A 21,553-nucleotide genomic window follows, 5' to 3' on the forward strand; every position below is an offset into this window, starting at 1 on the left:
CTTTAGAACATTGATATCACATTAGCAGAAATGGGTAAAATCTGCATGCAAAATCACATGTTAAGACAAGCAGAGTTACTTCTAGGATTCTTCAGGTAATGTCACGGAAGTAACGATTGGCATGAGGACAGGTTCTAAACATCTCCACTAGTCATCTGCACTACTTTCACAAATCAATCCCAATCTCCTCTGTTGAGATTGCTGAGGTTTGCCATATCTTGCTAGAGAACCAAGCTGCATCACAGTGGGCTAAACTGAGCCCACTGGAGGAAAGTATTCGGAGGGTCCATTCTCAACCTTTGAAAGACACGTGCACCGCCACATTTCATTGTATCATAATATTTCTTATTATCTTCTACTGAGACTTTTGAGACCCTCTCATATTAGCAGTCCATAATGGTGCCAGGATTTGGGCCCGCTGCAAGATCCTTTGGTACTTAGATGGGCAAATCTGACCTTGAAAGCCCAGTAATGATTGGGACTTGGTTGCAATATTAGCATTTATAAAGAATAGAGATCTCTTTACAGCTACCTATACCTGGAAGACCGTTAGCAACTCCAGCAGCCTGTGTGCTCCGGCAAAGAACCAGCTAAAAGGTCTATCTCGAACAAGCAGCTGGCTCTGTCTGACAGTAGTCAGAAGTGCATTATATAAATAGAGATCCTATTATATAATAAACAGAGTGCCAGATTCATAGGATGATTCAGTGAGAGACAGCAGACACCCAGAACAGGTGTTACCAAAACAAAGGACAGACAAACAAATGCACATAGACTCATCTGCCCGCTACCAATGAGCTGGGATGAATTTAACAAGATGCTAACATACAAAGGCTCATTAAGGCCCCCTGCACACGAGTGAAAATTCCGCGGCGGGATTTCCCGCAGAATTTCCGCCCGTGCCCGCCTGCATAGGATTGCATTACAAAACGCAATCCTATGCAGACGAACGTGATTTGTCCGCATGAAAATACACGAGGAAAACAAATCGCAGCATGTCCTTTTTCTGTGCAGGTCTCGCAGAGACTGGCTGGTAGCCGGGACATAGCGCGGAGAGGAGACGCCGGGAGCGGGTGAGCCGCAGGCCTCTGCAGGGGCACGGGACCGCATCCCGCAGTACCGCTGTTGTAACTCTTCACGCTGTTCTGTGAACTTCCCCCTGCCGCTCTCCCATCATGCCCCCTCCGGCTTGCTGTACATGTCCACGGCACTCAATTCTGCCTTTCCTGCTCTTCCGCTGTATGTGTTTCCGGCGGCCAACGATTCTCAGACGCTTTTACTTCTCCCCACCAGACAACGACGTCCGACGCTGTCAGTGGCCCCTCCTCCGCTGACAACAATGCGATTTTCATGCGGTGCCTTTGGCAGCTGCTGTGCACTGCTGTCCAATGAAATGGGTGCCGCCAGCGCCGCCAACAACTGCACTCACACACAGAGCGGGGCCAACTTCTGGGTCGTGGGGACTGCATGACAGGAAGGCCAGCGGTAACACAGTTACAGCCGGGGGCGGGGCAGGGCGCACAGGGGTGAAGGCGTTTGCAGAAGAGAAAAGAAAAGCATCGGAACACACAGATCAGGGCCGACTTCTGGGTTGTGGGGACTGCATGACAGTGAGGCCGGCGGTAACACAGTTACAACCGGGGGCAGTGCAGGGAGCACGGAGGGCATCGGGAACTAACAGCCTATCAGCTGCTGTGGGTGTACCCTATACCTCCCACAACACAATCCCAGATCTCCATCTATTTTTCTGGTGGAGACAAGATACAACAGTACCCACACTAACTCCTTCTTTCCCCCCCCCACCCTTTTTTCAGTCCCACTTCTAAAAAATTATAACTCTTATTTATCCAGCGACGTCGCTGTTTGAGGGATTGATTTTTGCAGGATGAGTTGTATTCATCAATGGCACTATTTAATTAAACATATAATGTACTGCAAAACTTCCAAGTGGAATAAAATTTAAAAAAATAATTAAATTTAAAAAAAAACTAACAATTCCGCCATCTTTGGGCAGGAATTGTTTTTATGGTGTACACATGGGGGAAAAAAATGACATAAATCGGTCTGACACAGAATAGTTAAGACTATACAAAAATTGTATTTTATTTTTTTTTATTACTATTAGATAAAATATCTTTGGAAAAAAACAAAATTGTGTTTTTCCACCATCTTCTGAGAGCCATAACTTTTTTATTGCTCCTTCAACCCAAGTTGAGAGAGGGCTTGCTTTTTGCAGGACAACTTGTAGTTTCTATTGGTTCCATTTTGGAGTACATATGACTTTTTGATTACTTATTAAATTTGGCCAAAAAAAAAAATTGTTTTTTCTGACGAGGTTTACTGTATGAGATAAATAATGCATAACGTTTTTGGTTTTTTATTGCTTTCATTTTTTTTTATTATATATTTATTATTTTTGCTATTAAAGGGGTTTTCCAGGGCCTACAACCATGTCTTGCTATTAGCTGTAGAAGTGCAAATAAAGTGTTATACCTTTTCTTGGGCTTATTTCTTTAATAAACAGATATGCAAATTAAAAAAAAAAAACTGATCAAGGCCTCCTTCCCACGAACGGATTTCTGCCGCGTAATTCGTGGCGAAAATCCGCTGCGTTGCCCGCAGCTATTAGGTTCTATTGAACCCAATAGCTCAGGGCACACGGTGCGGAATTCCACCGCGGAATTCCGCACCGTGAAATCTCCCGTCCTCACCCGCGGCATGCTCTATTTGCCGCGGGTGTACGCGCTGACGGCTTCCATTGCAGTCATGTGACGCGGCGGGCGGGGAAGCGTCATGCGGGAGCGAAGACCCCGGATACGCTGGTAAGTATGGGGTCTGTGGGGGGCGCCGTGACGGGCTTCGCCATGGAATATTCCGCGGCGGAGCCCGTCACGCTCGTGTGCAGCCGGCCTAAGACAACTAGGAACATTAGGTGATGAACTTGTACATTTTTCTGCAGACACTTGCTATTGCTTACAAAGAAACATGTAAAAACGGTAACTGGACAAGAACATCTGATTGAGATTGTACAATTGCCAAAATGAGAACATTGTTATAAGGCAAGACATGATCATAAGAGGAATGGATTGTTACAGGAGACAAGGCTCACTAGACTTCCATTCTTCCTGCCTTCCACTTATGAAACCAATATGTCACTGCAACATAGTTTTAATTTAAAGCGCCCCTCCTCTTTCAGGACAAAATTTTGTCCCGGGACCAGAGGGTACACTACCAGCAGTTGTTCTCTCTTGTCCCTCTGATTCGTCAGTTTTAGGTCCCATTTTCAGCCGTTCAAGATGGTCAGCACAATCCTCACTCAGACTACCTACGTCAATATCCATAGTGCACCAGTAGTGTTAGACTACCAATGTACTATAACTGCTCTCTGCTTGGCCAGAAATGCTCATGTGATCAGCACTGGCCAATTGTGATCAGCACTGGCCAATTAGAAGGCAGTACAGAGTGCACATTTGGTAGTCAGGAAATTGCTGGGTCCATTTTGAATAGCCGAACATGGGACCCAAAACTGGTAGAGAAGAACTATCACTCCTATTCCAGGACAGAATTTTGTCCCAAAACCAAAGGGTCACTTTAAAACTGGAAGAAAAAAAAATGAATGAAAACACAAACGTACTTACTTCTGTTCTTGTAAATGCTCCCCTGTATGCTGATCTGAATCAGTCTAATAAAGAAAGGTCAAGAATTATTTCACAGAATCATTAAAAAAAAATGATAAACAACATTGAGATAAGATACAATACAAAGTAAAACTTCATAACATACAGAGGATTTAACAGAATTGTATTCAGAAATGAACTATTACTTCCATCAACTCAACACACTGCTTACGGGTAATAAACAACTCTTTTTAGGACAAGGATAAAAGAGTGGAAAGGGGAATTATTTGTTGTCCCTTCTAATGTGGTATATAGTCTATTGCTAGCCGCCTTCAGCTAACCATAAAAGTAGTAAATCTGGCATCCAATAGGAAAAAACATCTCCGTATTAATCATTCTTACCATTATTTATATATACCCACATATACACACACTGCATACTTCTCATACGGTTTCCTACAGTTATACCAAGGCTCCACGAAGTTATAGGGGTTGTCCGGATAAATGAAGTTATCCCCTAGACCTAGACAAGGGACTCCGAGTCCTGAAGTTCAAGCACTCTGCCAGTCCTATTACAATGAATAGAGCGTCTGTGTGCATGCGCAATCATCGCTCCATTTACTTGCGTTAGGGCTTTTTTTTTTTTTTTTTTTTTTTTAACACGGGATGACCTGTCGAGCGTAGATGCACAACAGGATGTCCCAGCAATATTCACTTCAATGTTTTTACACAGGGACGAGGATCGCTGAGTGAATGGAGGTGGAGTAGGACGGGGATCGCATGGCCCACCCACCTCCGTTCATAATACACAGGCAGGTGGTGAAACGTGAACGACTGCCTTTTTACACGGGCCGATCGGTCATTCAGTTTTCTGAAAGCAGTTTAAAATGAAGTTAATACCTAATAAACCAACAACTACGAAACATGTAGCACTTAAAAGGAAATCTGTCAGCTTCTGTGAGTCTTATAAACTAAAGTCAGGAATGCTTGGCTAGCGAGAGGCTTGTGACGCGAGTCAGGAACGCTAGCTTTTCTCCTTAGGGAGAGGACCTAGAAGGTGAGTGAGGAGACTTATAAGGCCATTCATCCTCCTCTGGGTAATATGCAAATAAGTGAGATGAAACAATAGCTCTGCAGCGCCAGGCTCATAGTAGAGCGGGTGCCAAGTCAGGGGGTGTGATTTTTAAAGTCACGTGCCTCCCCATTGCAATTTTACAGCTTGTTCAATGCAGCCTACTCTTTGAGCATGTGCAAACACTGTCTTGTCATTAGGACATAATGCACTGAGCATCAACTTTGTGGGTGGAATGCGGGGGAATGGGGACTATAAAATTCACACGCCTAAGCTCAGCACCCCCTTTCCTATTAGCCCATAACTTTAGTTTGTGGGGCTCTCAGGAGCGGACAGATACCCTTTAAAGGGGTTGTCTAGTTGTAAACTATTGATAGCCTACCCTCAGAATAAGCCATCAATAGCAGATCGATGGCAGTCCGCTGATCTGCATCCATGTCAATAAGCTAGAAGCAGCAGACACCTCTGTGCCCATTGTACTGGCCCAGCTTGTTATTGCTGGTCTGAACTCCCATTCATTTCAATGAGAACTTGGCTTGTCTGCCTCCCCAGTGCACGAGGGCATCGGCCCAGCAAACAGAGAATTGGTGGGGGTACCTTTTGACGGATTCATGGCAAACTACTAATGATGTATTTTGACTTATTTTGGGACTGATGCGATCATTACTGCTCAAAGCTCCAGTAAGGTTGTAAGCCTGCCTCACCTAGGCTGCCTTCACATTGGCGTTAGAAACTCGGGTGGGAGTTTCCGTTGCAGATCTGGCACAAAATACTAGAATAAATAGTGATGCATGTAGCACTCTTTCTTGCGATAAAACGCCAGGCAACTGAGTGGAAACCGAACGAACCCCATTATAGTCAATAACGGGTTCAGTTCCGCCATATGACGGAGACGGGCCCGATCTGCCAGCGGATTCCCCTTTTCTTCTCCCCGAACAAAGGGGAAAAAAAAGAAAAAAAAGACCAGCCTAAGGGCTCTGCCGACGGCCATATGTGTAAAACGCTGCGGGTCTCCCCACAGAATTGGACAGATTTTGCAGCTATGCACTCTGTTGACAGTGTATGTGCCCATGTATCTCATACACACGGACACGCACAGTACGTGTTTGCTTTTTTTGTTTTGTTTTTTTAAATTCTCCGGGGATGTGCTTGAAAACTTTGCTCACACAATGTATTGTGGATGTACAGCATATCATACAAGGGTATAGGGCGCCTACAAATACAGCATGCTGCGATTTACTTCTCCTGTGTATCAATACACCAGTGTGCATGAATCAATGAAAGTCCATTGAATTTCACTAACTTTATTCACCATGCGCCTGTGATATGCAGTGAAAATACAGTTGTGGACACGAGCCCTAGGATGGCATCTGTGCATGGCAGTAAAGCAGTTGGGTGGAAATTATTTTTTGGTAAGCTTAAAAAAAAAGGGGGGGGGGGAGAAGAGTAGGGGAGCAACAGGGGATTGGTAAGGTATTACTGCTTTATACCAGTCAAATGGTTGTAAAAGATGTTACAGAGCAAAAAAACTCCCCCCAGGCTTCCATCACATACAGTTTTTGGAGGCTTACAACAGACTTACAAGAGAACATGGGCCTGTTGCCACTTGAGCGGCAACGGGACTAAAAAGAAGAGTAGGCGCCCATTTGTTAGAGCGGCCATCATTTCTTCTCCTATTTAGTTTTAGCCTGGAGAAACCCTTTAAGCTTTATATACAAAAATGTGGCAAACCCATTTAAAGTAGTCTCCCAACTTTTGAGTCGTAATGAGAGTTCATGGCACGTCGGATACAAGTTCCTGCCTGCAGTAAAGGGCTGATTTTCCATCTACTCGGCCATGATCTAGTGGGAAAGTCATGGACACAAAAACTAAAAAAGCAGTCATGGTTTGAAGCAATCAAAATTTGATCTTCTATCACGCCTTTTGCACAACTAATGTTGGTTTTCTTTCTTCACATTTCTCATCATTACCATAAGCAACTGCACTGTATAACACCATAGGGAGACTAGAATACAGCTGCCAGGTTCCCGGGGACGGCACATGCAGCGCTACCACTGGTGGTAAACTGCTGATTGTGTACCACAAAGAAATGTCACTGCCAAAAAGTTTGCTGGTACCCGTGATAATCAGCCGTTGGCAGTCAAGAAAACTGAGCGGATATGGCATATACGGTAGATGCAGCTTCTCCAATCCAGATGATTTATCTGAAGGTTTTTGGCCTCCTAACCAACAACTCAGTAGGTCTGTTCTGGAGTATTTGGTTTAGTAGAGGGGAGGGGGAAGAATAGGGAAGTAGTTTAAAAGCGACATGATAATAGGAAACCAACAATACTTCGTGTTCCTACACTGACAGGAAGTGGCTTCTCATTTTAAGCATTGAGGTAAAACAGAAGTATATGGCAATTTTAAAGACTGACATAACTGTGTCTTGAGGGTTACCGGGCAGACAACGTGTGAACTTTAATTTCAGAAGGGTAAACCACCATGTAAAGCATTGTGCATAAGATACAAAACCTACATACTTCGGTGAGGAATTCACAAAGCAGTTTCTTAAACTTTTGAATCTGCCTTTACGAGGGGCTTAGTAAAATTATTCTTTCTAAAGGGGCTGTCTCATTGGTTAACGTTTATGTCACCGGCGTTCTAGCCATCAGCAGGAATCTTAGGACACATCTTGGATACTGGTGGCACACGCTGGTGATCGGCTACCAATGTCTTGCGAGTGCCTAATGCACCAGCTTAAATCATCAGGACAGAAGAAGTACAAGTAATGTACAGATATTGATGTTAGAAAAGTAGCGCAGATCTAATTAAAAATGGCAGACAAAAACAGTGCAGCTATTTTATCCAGCCAAGTGCCAGAGCGCATAACAGAAACACGGACTCTGTTAGTTTACATAAGGTGCATTATGTCGGGGATCCAGCACTTCAACTTTTTTGTTGTTGTTTTGTTTGGTATTGCAGGCTAAGTTCCCATTGACATGAATGAGACCTGCAATACCAAACCTGACCACTGATATAAGAACGGAGCTGTCTGCTCCCTGCAGAAATCAGTTCACTGCACAAGCATGCCGGCTTGGAGAAGAGCTGACTGGCAAGAGTCCCGGGTGATTAACCCCCAACCTATATTTATGATCTATGCTGAGAATAGGCGCCCAATAGTTTAAAACTGAACAACTTTAAAGGGAATGTGTCATGTGTCTATGTTAGCACAGGTGGCTTGAGAGCTCTACAGCCGCAGCCAACTGACTTTATAGCTGCCTATTTTATACTCATCTTCAATTGCTCAAATGGGATCTTTTTGGACTCAGCTCCCAGTAGAGTTAATGTGTCAAATGGGCAGTCTCATAGGTGACGCCAGTGAGCAGAACACAACTGGATGTCATCCACTGACAATGAGCAGTGGAGACCACTCGCTTGACACATGGACAGCCCAGGGAGCCCTAAAGGCTGAACAGACAAGGATCTAGAGAACATGGGCAGCAATGGAGTCAACGATGTTGAGGCTACGCAACCAGCCGTACTGATGTAGACACAAGGGGTCATCTTTAACCATCATCACTGTAAATGTTCAAAGCTGATACAAATTTGGTTCAGTAGAACAAAGACATCTGGATATTGCAGCCCTAATGTGGCAGCATTACGGAGGACTTAGGCGGCTCTTATAGAAAAATGCTAAAAAAAAATAAAGATTGAAGCCTTTAAAGTGCACTGTGAACATTCAAGTCTTCCACCAGTCATTCCTTCCATTTTAAGAGATCCCCTTACAATCCAGTTATGACTGCCTGGCAGGTTAATTGACTGAATTTCCCTAGTGTCTTCAATAAGAAAATGATGCTATAATAAAGACACTAAAAAAATAATATCAAACAAGTCATTGTATAATTAATAAAATAAGAAAAAGCCACAAAATTATTTACTTCCTGATCACCACCGAACGCAAGAAGGCAGCATGGGTAACAATGGGCCATCATTCACCTCTAAACAAAGGGAACTTGTCAAAGCATCTCCATTCCTTAATTACAACATCAGCAGAATTCGGTTAATGCCATTGATATGACTGTAGAGGTCCTGCTTGTTTCACAAAGATTATTAAAAGCCATATCTAACATATTCAAGTAGAGCTCCAAGCCTTTTGTTCCCCCCTAGCAGCCATGCAGAATGACAATGAACGCAGGCTTAACTCCTTGTGCCGGTATTTAGGGAGTACATGAAGGACTTTGCATCTGCTCCTCCCTCCACTCGCACTGGGAAGGGGGGATACAGTCAGCGTGCTTTTCCCTTTGTGTGACAGCTCATGCACAATTACATAGGCACACTAGTGCTGATGGGGATCACGGCCGTACCTCCGCACCAGCGATGGCACAAAAACCTATATGGAGGCGCCTGGTATTGCAAACAGTCAAGTACGGTTAGGGACTTAAAAAGGGACAAAGGAATTGGCATGAGGCTTGAAGCTCTATGCACTACTCCGGTCACAGCCAGACAGTATAGCTGTTGTAAGAATTGGTATTATTTCAGCTTAAAGCAATTAAAAGTGTATTAGCAATTAGCTAACGGGCCGAAAACATAAACTAGGATTAACAGCCATGAACCATATGAGCTTTCAAGACTTAAGCTTCTCCTGTATTTCATCGCACGTTCCATTCTCTTCTGCATGGCGTGCCTGTGATACGATGTGATGTCAGACAGCAGTGACAAAACCTTTCGCTTCAAAAGTTAGGTTACACAGTTCTGACTATTTCGCAATAAGACAAAAGTCGCCAAGGCATTAAAAAAAAAAAATAAAAAAGCAATGAAGAAACAGATCCCTTTCAGTGGATCTTTCTTTAAGCACATCCACACTGAATGCTGCTGCACACAATAAATGTAGCTGCACAAAAGGACATCTGCTCTGGCAGAAAGCTACAGTCCAGAATCTGCTACCTGGGACGACGCCGGAGACGCTCAGAAACCACTACTCAGCACAAAGCCAATGGGAACGCCATTCACATTACATAACTGAATGCCTCAAATGTGTGGACTTGGCAAATAAATAGCTTGTCACTTGAACAGATCCCGCTCCACCCTGTGATAATCTTATCTGACACAGTGTGGCGGCTGCAGCCTGCCAGGGTTGGGCTGCCGTCACATGGATCCACTCCCAGGCCAGCTAACAGACCAAGGGCAACATTCGCTTGCCATGGAGTCCGGTATGTGTACATAATAAAAGGGATCATTCTGCCAGAGTATACATATGTGCCTGCCGAGGTACAAGTGCAATTCTTGTAAGCAGTTCCAACCTGCTGGTCTGTATTTTCGGACGACAGGGGTAAGAACAATCCGAATAAAGTTAAAAGGAGTTGTCCGAGATCTTTTTCTTCTATAAATCGGAGCTCTGCCGGCCATAAAATAAATAGGCATATACTCACTTCTCCCCACCAAGGTGTGCCCAAGCCTGTTTATGGGATGTCACAGGCTGCTGCAGCCAATGACAGAGCACAAAGCTATTGGCTGCAGCAGCCTGTGACGTCCCATAAACAGGAGGGACTGCAGCTTGTTAACAAATAACGGGAGCGAGGACGGAGAGGCGGAGTGGGACAAGACTAGTACCGGTATATGTCTATTTCTTGTCTTATAGCAGGCGGAGCTTTGATGTATAGAAGAAAAAAATAAATAAAAAAAAGATCTCGAAAAACCCCTTTAAAACGGTGCAGAACATTGTCCAATATGTCAAATGCTGAGCAAATGCTGAGTAGGGTACATTCACACTTTGCAGAGTTTAGTGTAAATCTGTACCAAAAACCACATCAATTGGTGTGGATTTTGAGAAGTCTTTGCTGCAGATTTAACCCTTTCAATCGAAGGGATGAATTCTACTATGGATCCGCACCAAAACCCGCATTAAATGTGAACCAATGGTGCGGATTTTGACAGGGAATTTGATGCAGATTTTCCTCTACAGAAATTCAGCCACGTGTGAACACACCCATAGAACATGTTCACATGGCGGAAGTCATTGGGGAAAATCCGTGTCTTTCTGACATGAATCCACACGCAGTATTTGCCCTACGAATTTACAAACTCCGCATGAGGAATTCTGATGAGGAAAATTGCGCTTCCGAGTCAAGTAAAAGGTTACTCATTTCCGCATGCGGATTTTGCCCATTGACAAAGCGAATTCCGTGAACGGAATCGCACCAAAAACTGTCAGAAGGATGTTGATTCTGACGTGGACCTAACAGGCAGAATGGGCCCAGAATTTTCCACGGTGGATTACGCTGTGTGAACATATCCTGAAGGTGCCAGTATGTGCTACATCTAATGTATATGGAGTGTCCCAACTGCCTGGGGACAAAAGGGAAAGAAATGGATTTCAAAGTGTGCGATCCTTTTTGTTGCCAAGGAAGGTAATGGCCCTTTTATATGGGCTGAGAATTTCACGAATCTCATTTGCCCGACGAAATGAGCTGGTGATGAGCATCATTCACCAGTTCATTCACCCTCGGGCGGCCTGTTGAGAATTGTGCAGCTCTCGTTCACGTATTGTTCAACGTTTTTTACATTCCAGCACTGTTCACACTGAGCGCGGGGGCCTGCCTGGCGATCAGCTGATTGGAGGGGATGCTGAGCGACAGATCGCTAACTATTGATGTCCTGTCACCACGATAGATCATCAATAGTAGAAGTCCCGGACAACCTTTTTAAGGAAGAGGTCCTGTTAAGTCTTTGATATATGATTTAAGGTGGCTCCGAGGTAACCATAACATGTGGATGCCATAACTGCCCAGTAAACAGTTCCCAATAGAACTTCTGTAGGTGAACAACATCCTATGGTTACAGCTACCGTGTTTCCCCAAAAATAAGACACTGTCATATTAATTTTTGCCCCAAAAGAGGCGGCGCGTCTTTTTTTTTCTTTTTTTTGAAGGGTGTGGGGGGGGGGGGGGAGGTGTTGTAATACTCACCTAGTAGCCAGCCTTCGGGTCCCTTGCATAGGGCTTATATTTTATGCCCCCCCCCCCCCTTCCCTCCCTCGTTCACAATCACTAGTACAGTATGTGAACAACTGAATGATACGTTAACGAGACTGCGAACGATTTATCTGCCTGTATAAACCAGCTGCATGAGCATCGCTCGTGCGAGTGATTTATCACTCAATGTAAAAGGAGCCTGGCGATAGATTTTTCTGCAATGCGAGTGAAAACGCATGATTATGAAACCAATGATTTTCAATGGTTTCATTCTCATTTGCGATGTTTTCACTAAGTCTCACAGGGCAAAGCAAAATCTGCGCTATCGCCCGTGGTTTTTAATAGGGCCGGTGGCAGGTAGCCCCACTGAAAGCATAGGGAGTACATTGCACTCCCATGACACAGCTGTGACAGCTATGGCAGGGGATTCCTTCCTTATTGGTCACAGCACTCAGCCAATCAAAGGCAGCGCTTTCTAGGGGCAGGAATTTTTTCAATCCCCGGCCTCCAGAAGACAGAATACGACTGCCAGGGCCGGAGAGAAGAGCCGGGGCTGCAGCAGCTCTGGCCCCATTAAAAGCAATTGGATAGCATCGTGTACCTCTGCCACAGCTGTGGCAGAGGATTCCCCAATCCCCGCAGGGATAAAGTAATTCCCTGCCATAGCTGTCACAACTGTGTCAGGGGAGCGCGATGTACTCTATATGTTTTCAATGGGGCTGGCGCTGCTGCCGCCGGCCCCATTGAAAACAATAGGTGATAGAGCAGATTTTTTTTTAGCCCTGTGAGGCTTCAGTGAAAACATCGCTAATCAAAATGAAACCATTGAAAATCATTGGTTTCATTATCATGCATTTTTACTCAGTCTCGCATCGCAGAAAAGTCTATTGCCAGTCGGTGTGAGCCCTTGGGCCGAGCTCAAACGACTGTATGCGGGATGCGCTTACAGAGCCTGGCAGCAGATTTCAGCTGTTAGCCTGATCGTGGATCTGCGTACGGTCGCGTAATATACTAAGTATGACTGCGTACTCACAGGCGGTCATGCGCAGTGCAGCTTTTTTTTTTTGTTCGTATGTATTTCCCATGGCGTTGCTCAGCAATAATACAGGTACCCGAAGTCCATACGGAATGTAATTGCATACGGGCTGTGGTTATATCCACGTCCATATGGCACAATGTGCTCTATGTCGCGGATTCTGCTATAAAATAGACCAAGCTGCGTTCTATTTTCCACGGGTGGATTACGGAATTCTGACCCACCAATGTGAGCGGAACTGTGTAATCCAATGGATTTGATTGATCTGCATATTACCGCAGATCAATCGCTTGCGGAATCCGCAATTAGTATCCGCTTGTGTGAGACCAGCCTTAGTAGTCAATGCACCAAATCACGCATTTAAAAAAAAAAATGCAACATGCACTAGTTTGATCCAATTTGCGGATGAGGCTGCCTATTCAAGTCAAGGAGGATGAAAAAAAAATACTGGACAGCACTCCAATGTTGTTCATGTGCTGTCAATATTTGATTAACCCATTGCCAAGAAATGCAGACTAAAAGATTTGGGCCAGTTTCAGGTTTTTTTGAACAATGTGAAAAAAGGATGGAATACTCCAGAATTATTTTTTTTTAAAAAAGGACACTGGGAAGAAAAGGTCCGTCTTTATACAGGCGTATACCTTCAATCTAAGGCCTTGTGTGCAGAGCAATATTATGGCACCAAACACCCATTAGTATGCATCTGCACTGTAGTAACTCATAGATGTCTATAGGGCCACGCTAGACTGCTAATGCTTCCGAATTTATAAGGAAGAACACTTTCTTTTCTCGCATTCATATAGAATTCAACAATCACCAAGAGAGTCGCACCTAGAAGCATTGTTTCTAGTGTAGAATTGTGCTGTAATAAAGTTGCACAGAGGCGCACAAAGTGCCTACTGGCCAATAATACAGTCCTCGTTCTGTTATACGGCCCTTACACTAAAGTAACCATCCGATCCCGAGACAAAATTTTGTCCTGGGACCAGAGGGGGCAGATATATTACCGACTGTTGGTCTTCTGAGAAAACGCCCCTCCAATCCGCTGGTTCTAGGTCCTATTTCAAACAGATCCAACACAATCTTCAGACTACCTGACCTATCAATGCACTAGAACTACTCTCATTGGCCAGAAGTGTTCACATCAATGCTGGCCAATCAAAGAGCAGTGCACAGTGTGCACTAGGTAGTTAGAAAATTGGCCATCTTGGACAGCCAAAAACCGTGCCCAGGACTGGCAGATCGGTGGGACACTGGCAAAGAAGAACAATGGGAGGTAAAATACCCCACCTGAGGTCTGGGACAGAATTTTATCCAGAGGGTTGCTTTAAATGGACATCTATGAAAAAGGTCCCCAAAGTGTGATTTCTTGCAGCTCTGAAGTTGGATTGTTAGCTCCATTGGGCAGAAGAACGACAGTGAGATTACTACCTACTATATAGAATGTGAAGAAATACGTTGGCATAATGTAAATAAACAGGAAACCTAGCAACATGAGTCGCCTTCTACTGAATGTATCAGCAAAGTTCAAAAGTTTAATAGCAATGACGACTACCGAGCTGCCACAGCCGTAAAAAAGCAAAATAAGTGCGTTTCCCTAAGTAGACTTATGTCTTACGAAGTTTCTATAAATCCCATTTCTTTTAGTACATAGTCACTAACAACTTTTTCGCAACATTAAGTGGAACTCTCAGCCAGGGGGGCCCCATAAGTATGTATCCGAATAACAGTCCTTCTCTACAAATATGACCCTTTATAAAGGAAAGTCTCCTGAGAACACAGCAGGACATAAGTAAATGTATCAAGAATGTAGCATGTCATTTCTCCTATGCAACAATAGCATTTGTAGGCTTCTTGCTAAGCAGGAAACTAAACGCTCTGCTACAATATACAGTATATTATATAGGCCATCCTAAGAGACGGCAGGCGAACCAGTTTTATCTAACTGTGCCAAAATTACCAGAATTTTGCTGAAAAGTCTGCCAATGCTAATACATTATAGTCTAAGTACACAATACAGTTCACCAACATCACCCATACATAGCAGCCCCATCCACACAGACACGCCGCCTAACAATGGGAAGCTCTCATGGCGACCCTAGGTGTGAGAACAAGGAGTCGCACGCATTCCCTTACAAGACGCTGCTGCACACGTAGTCCTCATTGTTGTCCAGGGACCGTTCCTCGTTTGTTTACAGCAGCAGCATCCTGAAAGTTCATTATCTCATCCACCGAGGAAGCGCAATAACCAGAAAACTGCCAACACGGAGCATAATAGTCATCAAGTTTGTGGACTACGTGGTTGATCTCCATCTCACCTGAGTGGGCAGCATAAGCTCAGCGTCTTCCGCTTGCCATAGCTCCACCATGCTGGGTACAGGCTCGATCACTAGAAGGGGATACAAAATAACCCACGTTAATGGGAGGAAATCCTACAAAATGCAAGGCCTACCCCTGTGCACACCATGACGGCGAGCTGGCCGTACTCCGGGAGACAAAGACGGCAGTGGCATCAGCGTGACGCCAATTGTCAGAAAGGCTCCCTTAGAGGCATGTGCCCGCAGATTACTAATTGCATTTCCCGTATTTGCACATCATTTCCATCCTGGGCAGATTGTGACTGCAGATATAAGAAGTGTTATTGTCCCCTCGGCTGCAGGACATGTGCCAGGGCTACCAGGGAAGTGATGCCAGCTACACATGGGGACAATAATATTGAGAAGTTGTGATGCCATGTCCCTGCAGCCAGAAGCCCCCACACTGGCATCATGCACGCTGCCCATGAACAAAGCAGAAGTAGTGGAGTTTGCAGGCAGCAGCCATCCATGGAGCCAGGCCCATTCCCTCCTCTCCGCCGCCGGAGCCTCCTCCTGCACCCCAGCAGCAGCAGGGCCCCTCCGCCAGCTGCACCCGCACTCCCTATTGTGCATGCCGCCCTCACCTTGTCCCCCTCCTTGCCGGAAGCAGGGCAGCAGGACTTGCAGGACCCCCAGTAGAATATTGACGGCTGTAGCGCTCCAGCAGCGGCCGCCCCGGTGAGGGACAAGCAGCCCCGCCATGCTGCTGCTCTTTGCTCGGGCTCAGTGCTCGCTCGGGTGTCAGCAGCCGCGGAGCGGGCGGGCCCGCCGTGCACACGTGGGACGAGGTGTGTGTGAACGCGGCCCGGGGAGGGGAGAGCTCCGGCCTGTCACTGCTTGCGTGCGCCACGGGGCGGTGCTGGCCCTCCCAGACAAAGAGGCAGCTGTGCCCGCCCGAACAATGGGCACGGGGCCGCCGCACCGGGCAGATGTGCTGCGCTGTGCAGCTATTCCGGGTGGCGGGCGGGGGCAGTGCCTATGGCGGCCGCTCACTGGCTATCTCACGGCTGGCCGCGCACAGCAGGCCCCGTCCCGTGTCACAGAAGTTCTCTCGTCCTGGGCAGGCACTCCATGAGGAGTTCTCCATGTGACCCTGCTGGCATGTACCAGCTGCACCCCACAATGCAGAGCCCCAAGATATAACTGGTCCAATATAGAATAGTGCTAGCAGTGCCCCCTTATAAAATGTGCCAGGAGACCCCAATATATAATAGTGCCAAGAGAGGACCCCGATATATAATAGTGCTAGCAGAGTGCTGGCATAAACTATGCCAGGAGACCCCAATACATGATAGTGCTAGCAGTGCCCCCCTCATAAACAGTGTCAGGAGACCCCAATATATGATGGTGATAGCAGTGCCCCCTCATAAACAGCGCCAGGAGACCCCATTACATGATAGTGCTAGCAGTGCCCCCTCATAAAAAGTGCCAGGAGACCCCACTATATAATAGTGCTAGCAGTGCTCCCTCATAAACAGTCCCAGGAGACCCCAATATATGATGGTGCTAGCAGTGCCCCCTCGTTAACAGTGCCAGGAGACCCCAACATATGATAGCGCTATCAGTGCCGCCTCAAAAACAGTGCCAGGAGACCCAAATACAGGATAGTGCTAGTAGTGCCCTGACATAAACAGTGCCAGGAGACCCGAATATATAATAGTGCCAAGAGAAGACCGCCAATATATAGTAACGCCCCCTCATAGTGCCAGGAGACCCCAATAAATAATAGTGCTAACAGCATCCCTTCATAAACTATGCCAGGAAACCCCAATATATGTTAGTGCTAGCAGTGCCCCCTCAATAACAGTGCCAGAAGACCCCAATATATAATAGTGCCAAGAGAAGACCCTCAATATATAGTAACGCCCTCTCATAAACAGTGCCAGGAGACCCCAATATATGTAGTAGTGCTAACAGCATCCCTTCATAAACTGTGCCAGGAGACCCTAATATATAATAGTGCTAAGAGAGGACCCCAATATATAATATATTTTCTCCATTTACACATCCCCTATTGGACAAACCATCAGGAGTTTTGGCCTCCAATACCATCTCTACGCTGACGGCACCCAGCTATACACCTCTGCCCGTGACATCTCTGCACCTTTCCTCCAAAACATCACCGACTGCCTGACCGCTGTCTCTGACACTATGTCCTCTGTCTACTAAAACTGAACCTCTCAAAAACTGACTTAGGCCGCCTGCACACGAGCGGAAATCCCGCCGCGGGATTTGCGCCGCTGAAAGTTTGCATAGGAGTGCATTAAAATACGCACTCCTATGCAGACGGCCGCGGTTTGGCCGCGCGAAATCTCGCGCGGCAAACAAACCGCGGCATGTCCTAATTTTCTGCGGGGCACGCACTCACCTGGCCGCCGGCTCCGGTTTGCGCATGCGCCGGCTGCGCGGCAGCCGGCACATGAAAGAGCCGGGGCCGTCAGGCGCGGGTGAGTACGCGCTCGTCCTTGCAGGCGCTCGGGTCGGATCGCGTGGCGAGAATTCTCGCTGCCGGATCGGACCCGCTCGTCTGCAGGCGGCCTTACTGGTATTTCCGCCCTCTACTAACCAATGTCATCCTGACATCTCCATCTCAGTGTGTGGCACCACCATAACTCCCAGACAGTATGCCCACTGCCTTGGGGTCATATTCGACTCTGATATCTCAAATTTACCCCCCCCCCCCCCACATCCAATCTGTGGCCCGCACATGTCAGCTGCACCTCAAGAACATCGCAAGAATACGGCCTTTCCTCACTGTGGACACGCTAAAAACTCTCACTGTTGCCCTCATCCACTCCCTGTTCGATTATTGCAGCTCGCTGCTGATCGGCCTCCCCTGCACCAGACTCTACCCTCTCCAATCCATCCTAAATGCGGCAGCCAGGCTCATCTTCCTGTCCAGCCGCTACTCGGACGCCTCTGCCCTGTGCCAGTCACTGCACTGGCTGCCCGTTAAATACAGAATTCAATTTAAACTCGCTACCTTCATCCACAAAGCCCTCCACAGCGCAGCGCCCCCCTATATCGCCCCCCTCATCTCAATCCATCAACCAGCCCGGACTCTCCGCTCTGCTAACAAAACCAGACTGAGCGCCACTTTAATTCGAACCTCTCATTCCCGCCTCCAAGACTTCTCCAGAGCAGCATCGGTCCTCTGGAATGTGCTACCAAAAACTATCCGTTACAATCCCTGATTCACAAAACTTCAGGTATGCCCTAAAAATGCACCTCTTCAGGGAGGCATACCACATCCCCTAAACCAAACCCATCTGTATTCCGCCTGATAACATGCTCCCCTGTCCCACAGACTGCAATCCCTGCTAGCCGCCATCAACTGCCTCCCGCAGTCACACCTATTCAACCACCACACGGCTTAACCCCTTAGTGATGGAGCTTTTTTGCTTTTTTCCATTTTTGTTTTTTCCTATTCCCTTTTAAAAAATCGTAGCTCCTTCATTTATCCATCAACGTCACTGTATGTGGGCTTGTTTTTTGCGGGTCGAGTTGTATTTTTCAATGGCACTATTTATTGTACCATATAATTTACTCAAAAAACTTTTTAAAAATTCTAAGCGGAGAGAAATGGGAAAAAAACGACATTCCACCATCTTTCGGTGCGTCCTGTTTCTACGGCGCACAAACTGCAACAAAAACGACCTGATATTTTTATTCTATGGGTCAGTATGATTACTACCATACCAAACTTGTATAGTATTTTTTTTGCTGTAGTACTTAAATTTTTTTTAAAAAGATATTTAATTTTTTTCAATTATTTTCTGCGGTCATTTTGTGCGCGCAATACCTTTTTTATTTTTTCGTCGACGTAGTTGAGCAAGGGCTCATTTTTTGCGGGATGTCCTGTAGTTTCCGATAGTATCAATTTGGAATACATACGACTTTTTCATCGCTTTTTATTGCGTTTTTTCTGGGAGGCAGGGGAACTAAAAAAGTGTATTTCTGGCGTTCTTTATTTTTTTTTTGGACAACGTTCACCATGCAGGAAAAATAATGCGCTACTTTGATAGATCGGACTTTTACGGACGCGGCGATATCAAATACATATTTTTATTTTATGATTTAGATTTTTTAATAATAGATATGGCAAAAGGGGGGTGATTTAAATTTTATAACTTTTTTTTTAACAATTAAAAAAACTTTATTGATTTTTTTTTTTTTTTACTTTACTTTGAAGTCCCCCTAGGGGACTTTAACATGCGATGCTTTGATCGCTCCTGCAGTATGACGTAATGCTATAGCATTACGTCATACTGCTTTTTGACAGGCAGTCTATCAAGCCACCCTGTGTGGAAGGCTTGATAGGCAGTCTGTTAAGGCAGCCCTGGGGCCATTCATTAGGCCCCTGGCTGCCATGACACCTGCACGGCTCCCCCGATCTCACCGCAGGGGGGCGTGCGGGACCCCCGAACAGCGTTCGGGGGATTTAAATGCTGCTGTCAAAATTGACAGCGGCATTTAAAGGGTTAATAGCCGCGAACGGCCGAGCGTGGCTATTGCCTGCGAGTGTCTGCTGTAATAAACAGCTGACACCCGCACTGTATGGAGGGAGATAGCGCCGCTACCTCCCTCCATACACGTCCTGCAACAGCAGGACGTAGTTTTACTATAGCCCCGTCACTAAGGGGTTAATGTCTGACCAGATGTGTATAGCATCCCTCACTCTCCACCTCGCCATACCGTGCACATCTCCAGCCCTTTACCTGCTGTATCACCCCATTATCTGTAGTATGTAAGCTCGTTAAAGCAGGACCCTCACCCCTTTTGTTTCCATCAACTGATTACTACATGTAACTGTGGTTTTTGTATTTTTGCAATTTTGTCTTTCTGTATCCCCTTGTTTTTGTAAGCGCTGCAGAATATGATTGGCGCTATATAAATAAAGATTATTATTAGTGCCAAGAGAGGATCCCAATATATAATAGTGCTAACAGCACCCCCTCATAAACAGTGCCAGGAGAAGACCCCAATATATAATAGAGCTAAGAGAGGACCCCAATATATAATAGTGCCAGGATACCCCAATATATAATAGTGCTAGCAGAGCCAGCCAACAGTCCCAGGAAACCCCAATATATAATAGTGCCGAGAGAGGACCTAAATATATAATAGTGCCAGCAGAGCCCCCTCATAGACAGTGCCAGAAGACCCCAATTTATGACAGTGCCTGAAGTAGACCCAAATATATAAGTGTTAGTAGTATCCCCTCATAAACAGCGCCAGAAGAAGACCCCAATAAATGACAGTGCCAAGAGAGGACCCCAATATATAACAATGCTAGCAGTGCCTCTAACACCAGCAGAGTATCTCTGATATATAATGCCAAGAGAGTCCCCTCACAATGCTGCCAGAGGACCCCAATATATAGTAGTGTCAGCAGTTTGCTCTCAGGAACAGTGGCTGGAGAAGACCCCAGTATACAGTATAATAGTGCAGTGTCGCTAATTAACAGTACCAGTAGAGTACGGCCGCCTGCACACGGGCGAGTCGGACCCCGCATACGGTATCCCACAGCGGAGCTCGACACCCAGTGCCTGGCAGGCGACCCCGGCGTACCTCTCCTGCATCTTCTTTTCTCTGCATGGATGTGCCGGCCAGCGCACATGTGCAGTAGGGATGACGCCGCGCTGTCGCTATGACGATGACGAGGCTCCTGCAGCGATTCTGCAATGATGATAGCAGAATAGTTGCGGGACAGACCGCTTCTATTGACTTCAATGGAAGCTGTCCGTGTCTAGCCCGCACAAAATCGCAGCATGCTGCGATTTCTTCCTTACGAGCGGAACATCGCAATCGATTTCCGCTCGTGGGCAGGAAATCGTGGATTGTCATAGCATGCTATGGGCTGGATTTGCAGCGGAATCCAGAGGCGGGCACCTGCTCTGGATTTTGCAATGCAAATCCGCCCGTGTGCAGGGGGCCTACCTCCGATATATAATGCCAGCACTGTCCCCTCATAAACAGTGCCAGGAGAGTACCTCCGATATATAATGCTAGCAGTGTACCCTCATAAGCAGTGCCAGGAGAGTAACTCTCATATATAATGCCAGCAGTGTCTCTAAGTAAACAGTGCCAGGAGAGTACCTCCGATATATAATGCCAGCAGTGTTCCCTCCCTTATAAAGAGTGCCAGGAGAGTACCTTCGATATATAATGCTAGCAGTGTCCCCTCATCAAAAGTGCCAGGAGAGTACCTCCAATATAGAATGCCAGCAGTGTCCCCTCATAAACAGTGCCAGGAGAGTACCTCCGATATATAATGCCAGCAGTGTCCCCTCATAAACAGTGCCAGGAGAGTACCTCCGATATATAATGCCAGCAGTGTGTCCTCATAAACAGTGCCAGGAGAGTACCTCCAATATATAATGCCAGCAGTGTCCCCTCATCAAAAGTGCCAGGAGAGTACCTCCGATATAGAATGCCAGCAGTGTCCCCTCATAAACAGTGCCAGGAGAGTACCTCCAATATATAATGCCAGCAGTGTCCCCTCATAAACAGTGCCA

At 46.2% G+C, this 21,553-nt stretch overlaps 1 protein-coding gene across 1 annotated transcript in view; it reads right to left on the reverse strand.

The window, feature by feature from the left end:
• Nucleotides 1-15,817, reverse strand: part of TMEM131L (transmembrane 131 like) — an 89,379-nt gene extending 73,562 nt beyond the window's left edge. Inside the window, exons 1-3 of the mRNA XM_066573629.1 lie at nucleotides 15,620-15,817; nucleotides 14,997-15,067; nucleotides 3,639-3,682 (exon numbers count right to left, since the gene is read on the reverse strand). Of these exons, the coding sequence (XP_066429726.1) occupies nucleotides 3,639-3,682; nucleotides 14,997-15,067; nucleotides 15,620-15,737 (233 nt within the window). The 5' untranslated portion in view covers nucleotides 15,738-15,817. The remainder of the gene's footprint in view (nucleotides 1-3,638; nucleotides 3,683-14,996; nucleotides 15,068-15,619) is intronic.
• Nucleotides 15,818-21,553: the final 5,736 nt, after the last annotated feature.

The sequence above is a fragment of the Eleutherodactylus coqui genome, chromosome 7 (genome assembly GCF_035609145.1).
Source record: "Eleutherodactylus coqui strain aEleCoq1 chromosome 7, aEleCoq1.hap1, whole genome shotgun sequence".
In the NCBI taxonomy this organism is placed as follows: domain Eukaryota; kingdom Metazoa; phylum Chordata; class Amphibia; order Anura; family Eleutherodactylidae; genus Eleutherodactylus; species Eleutherodactylus coqui.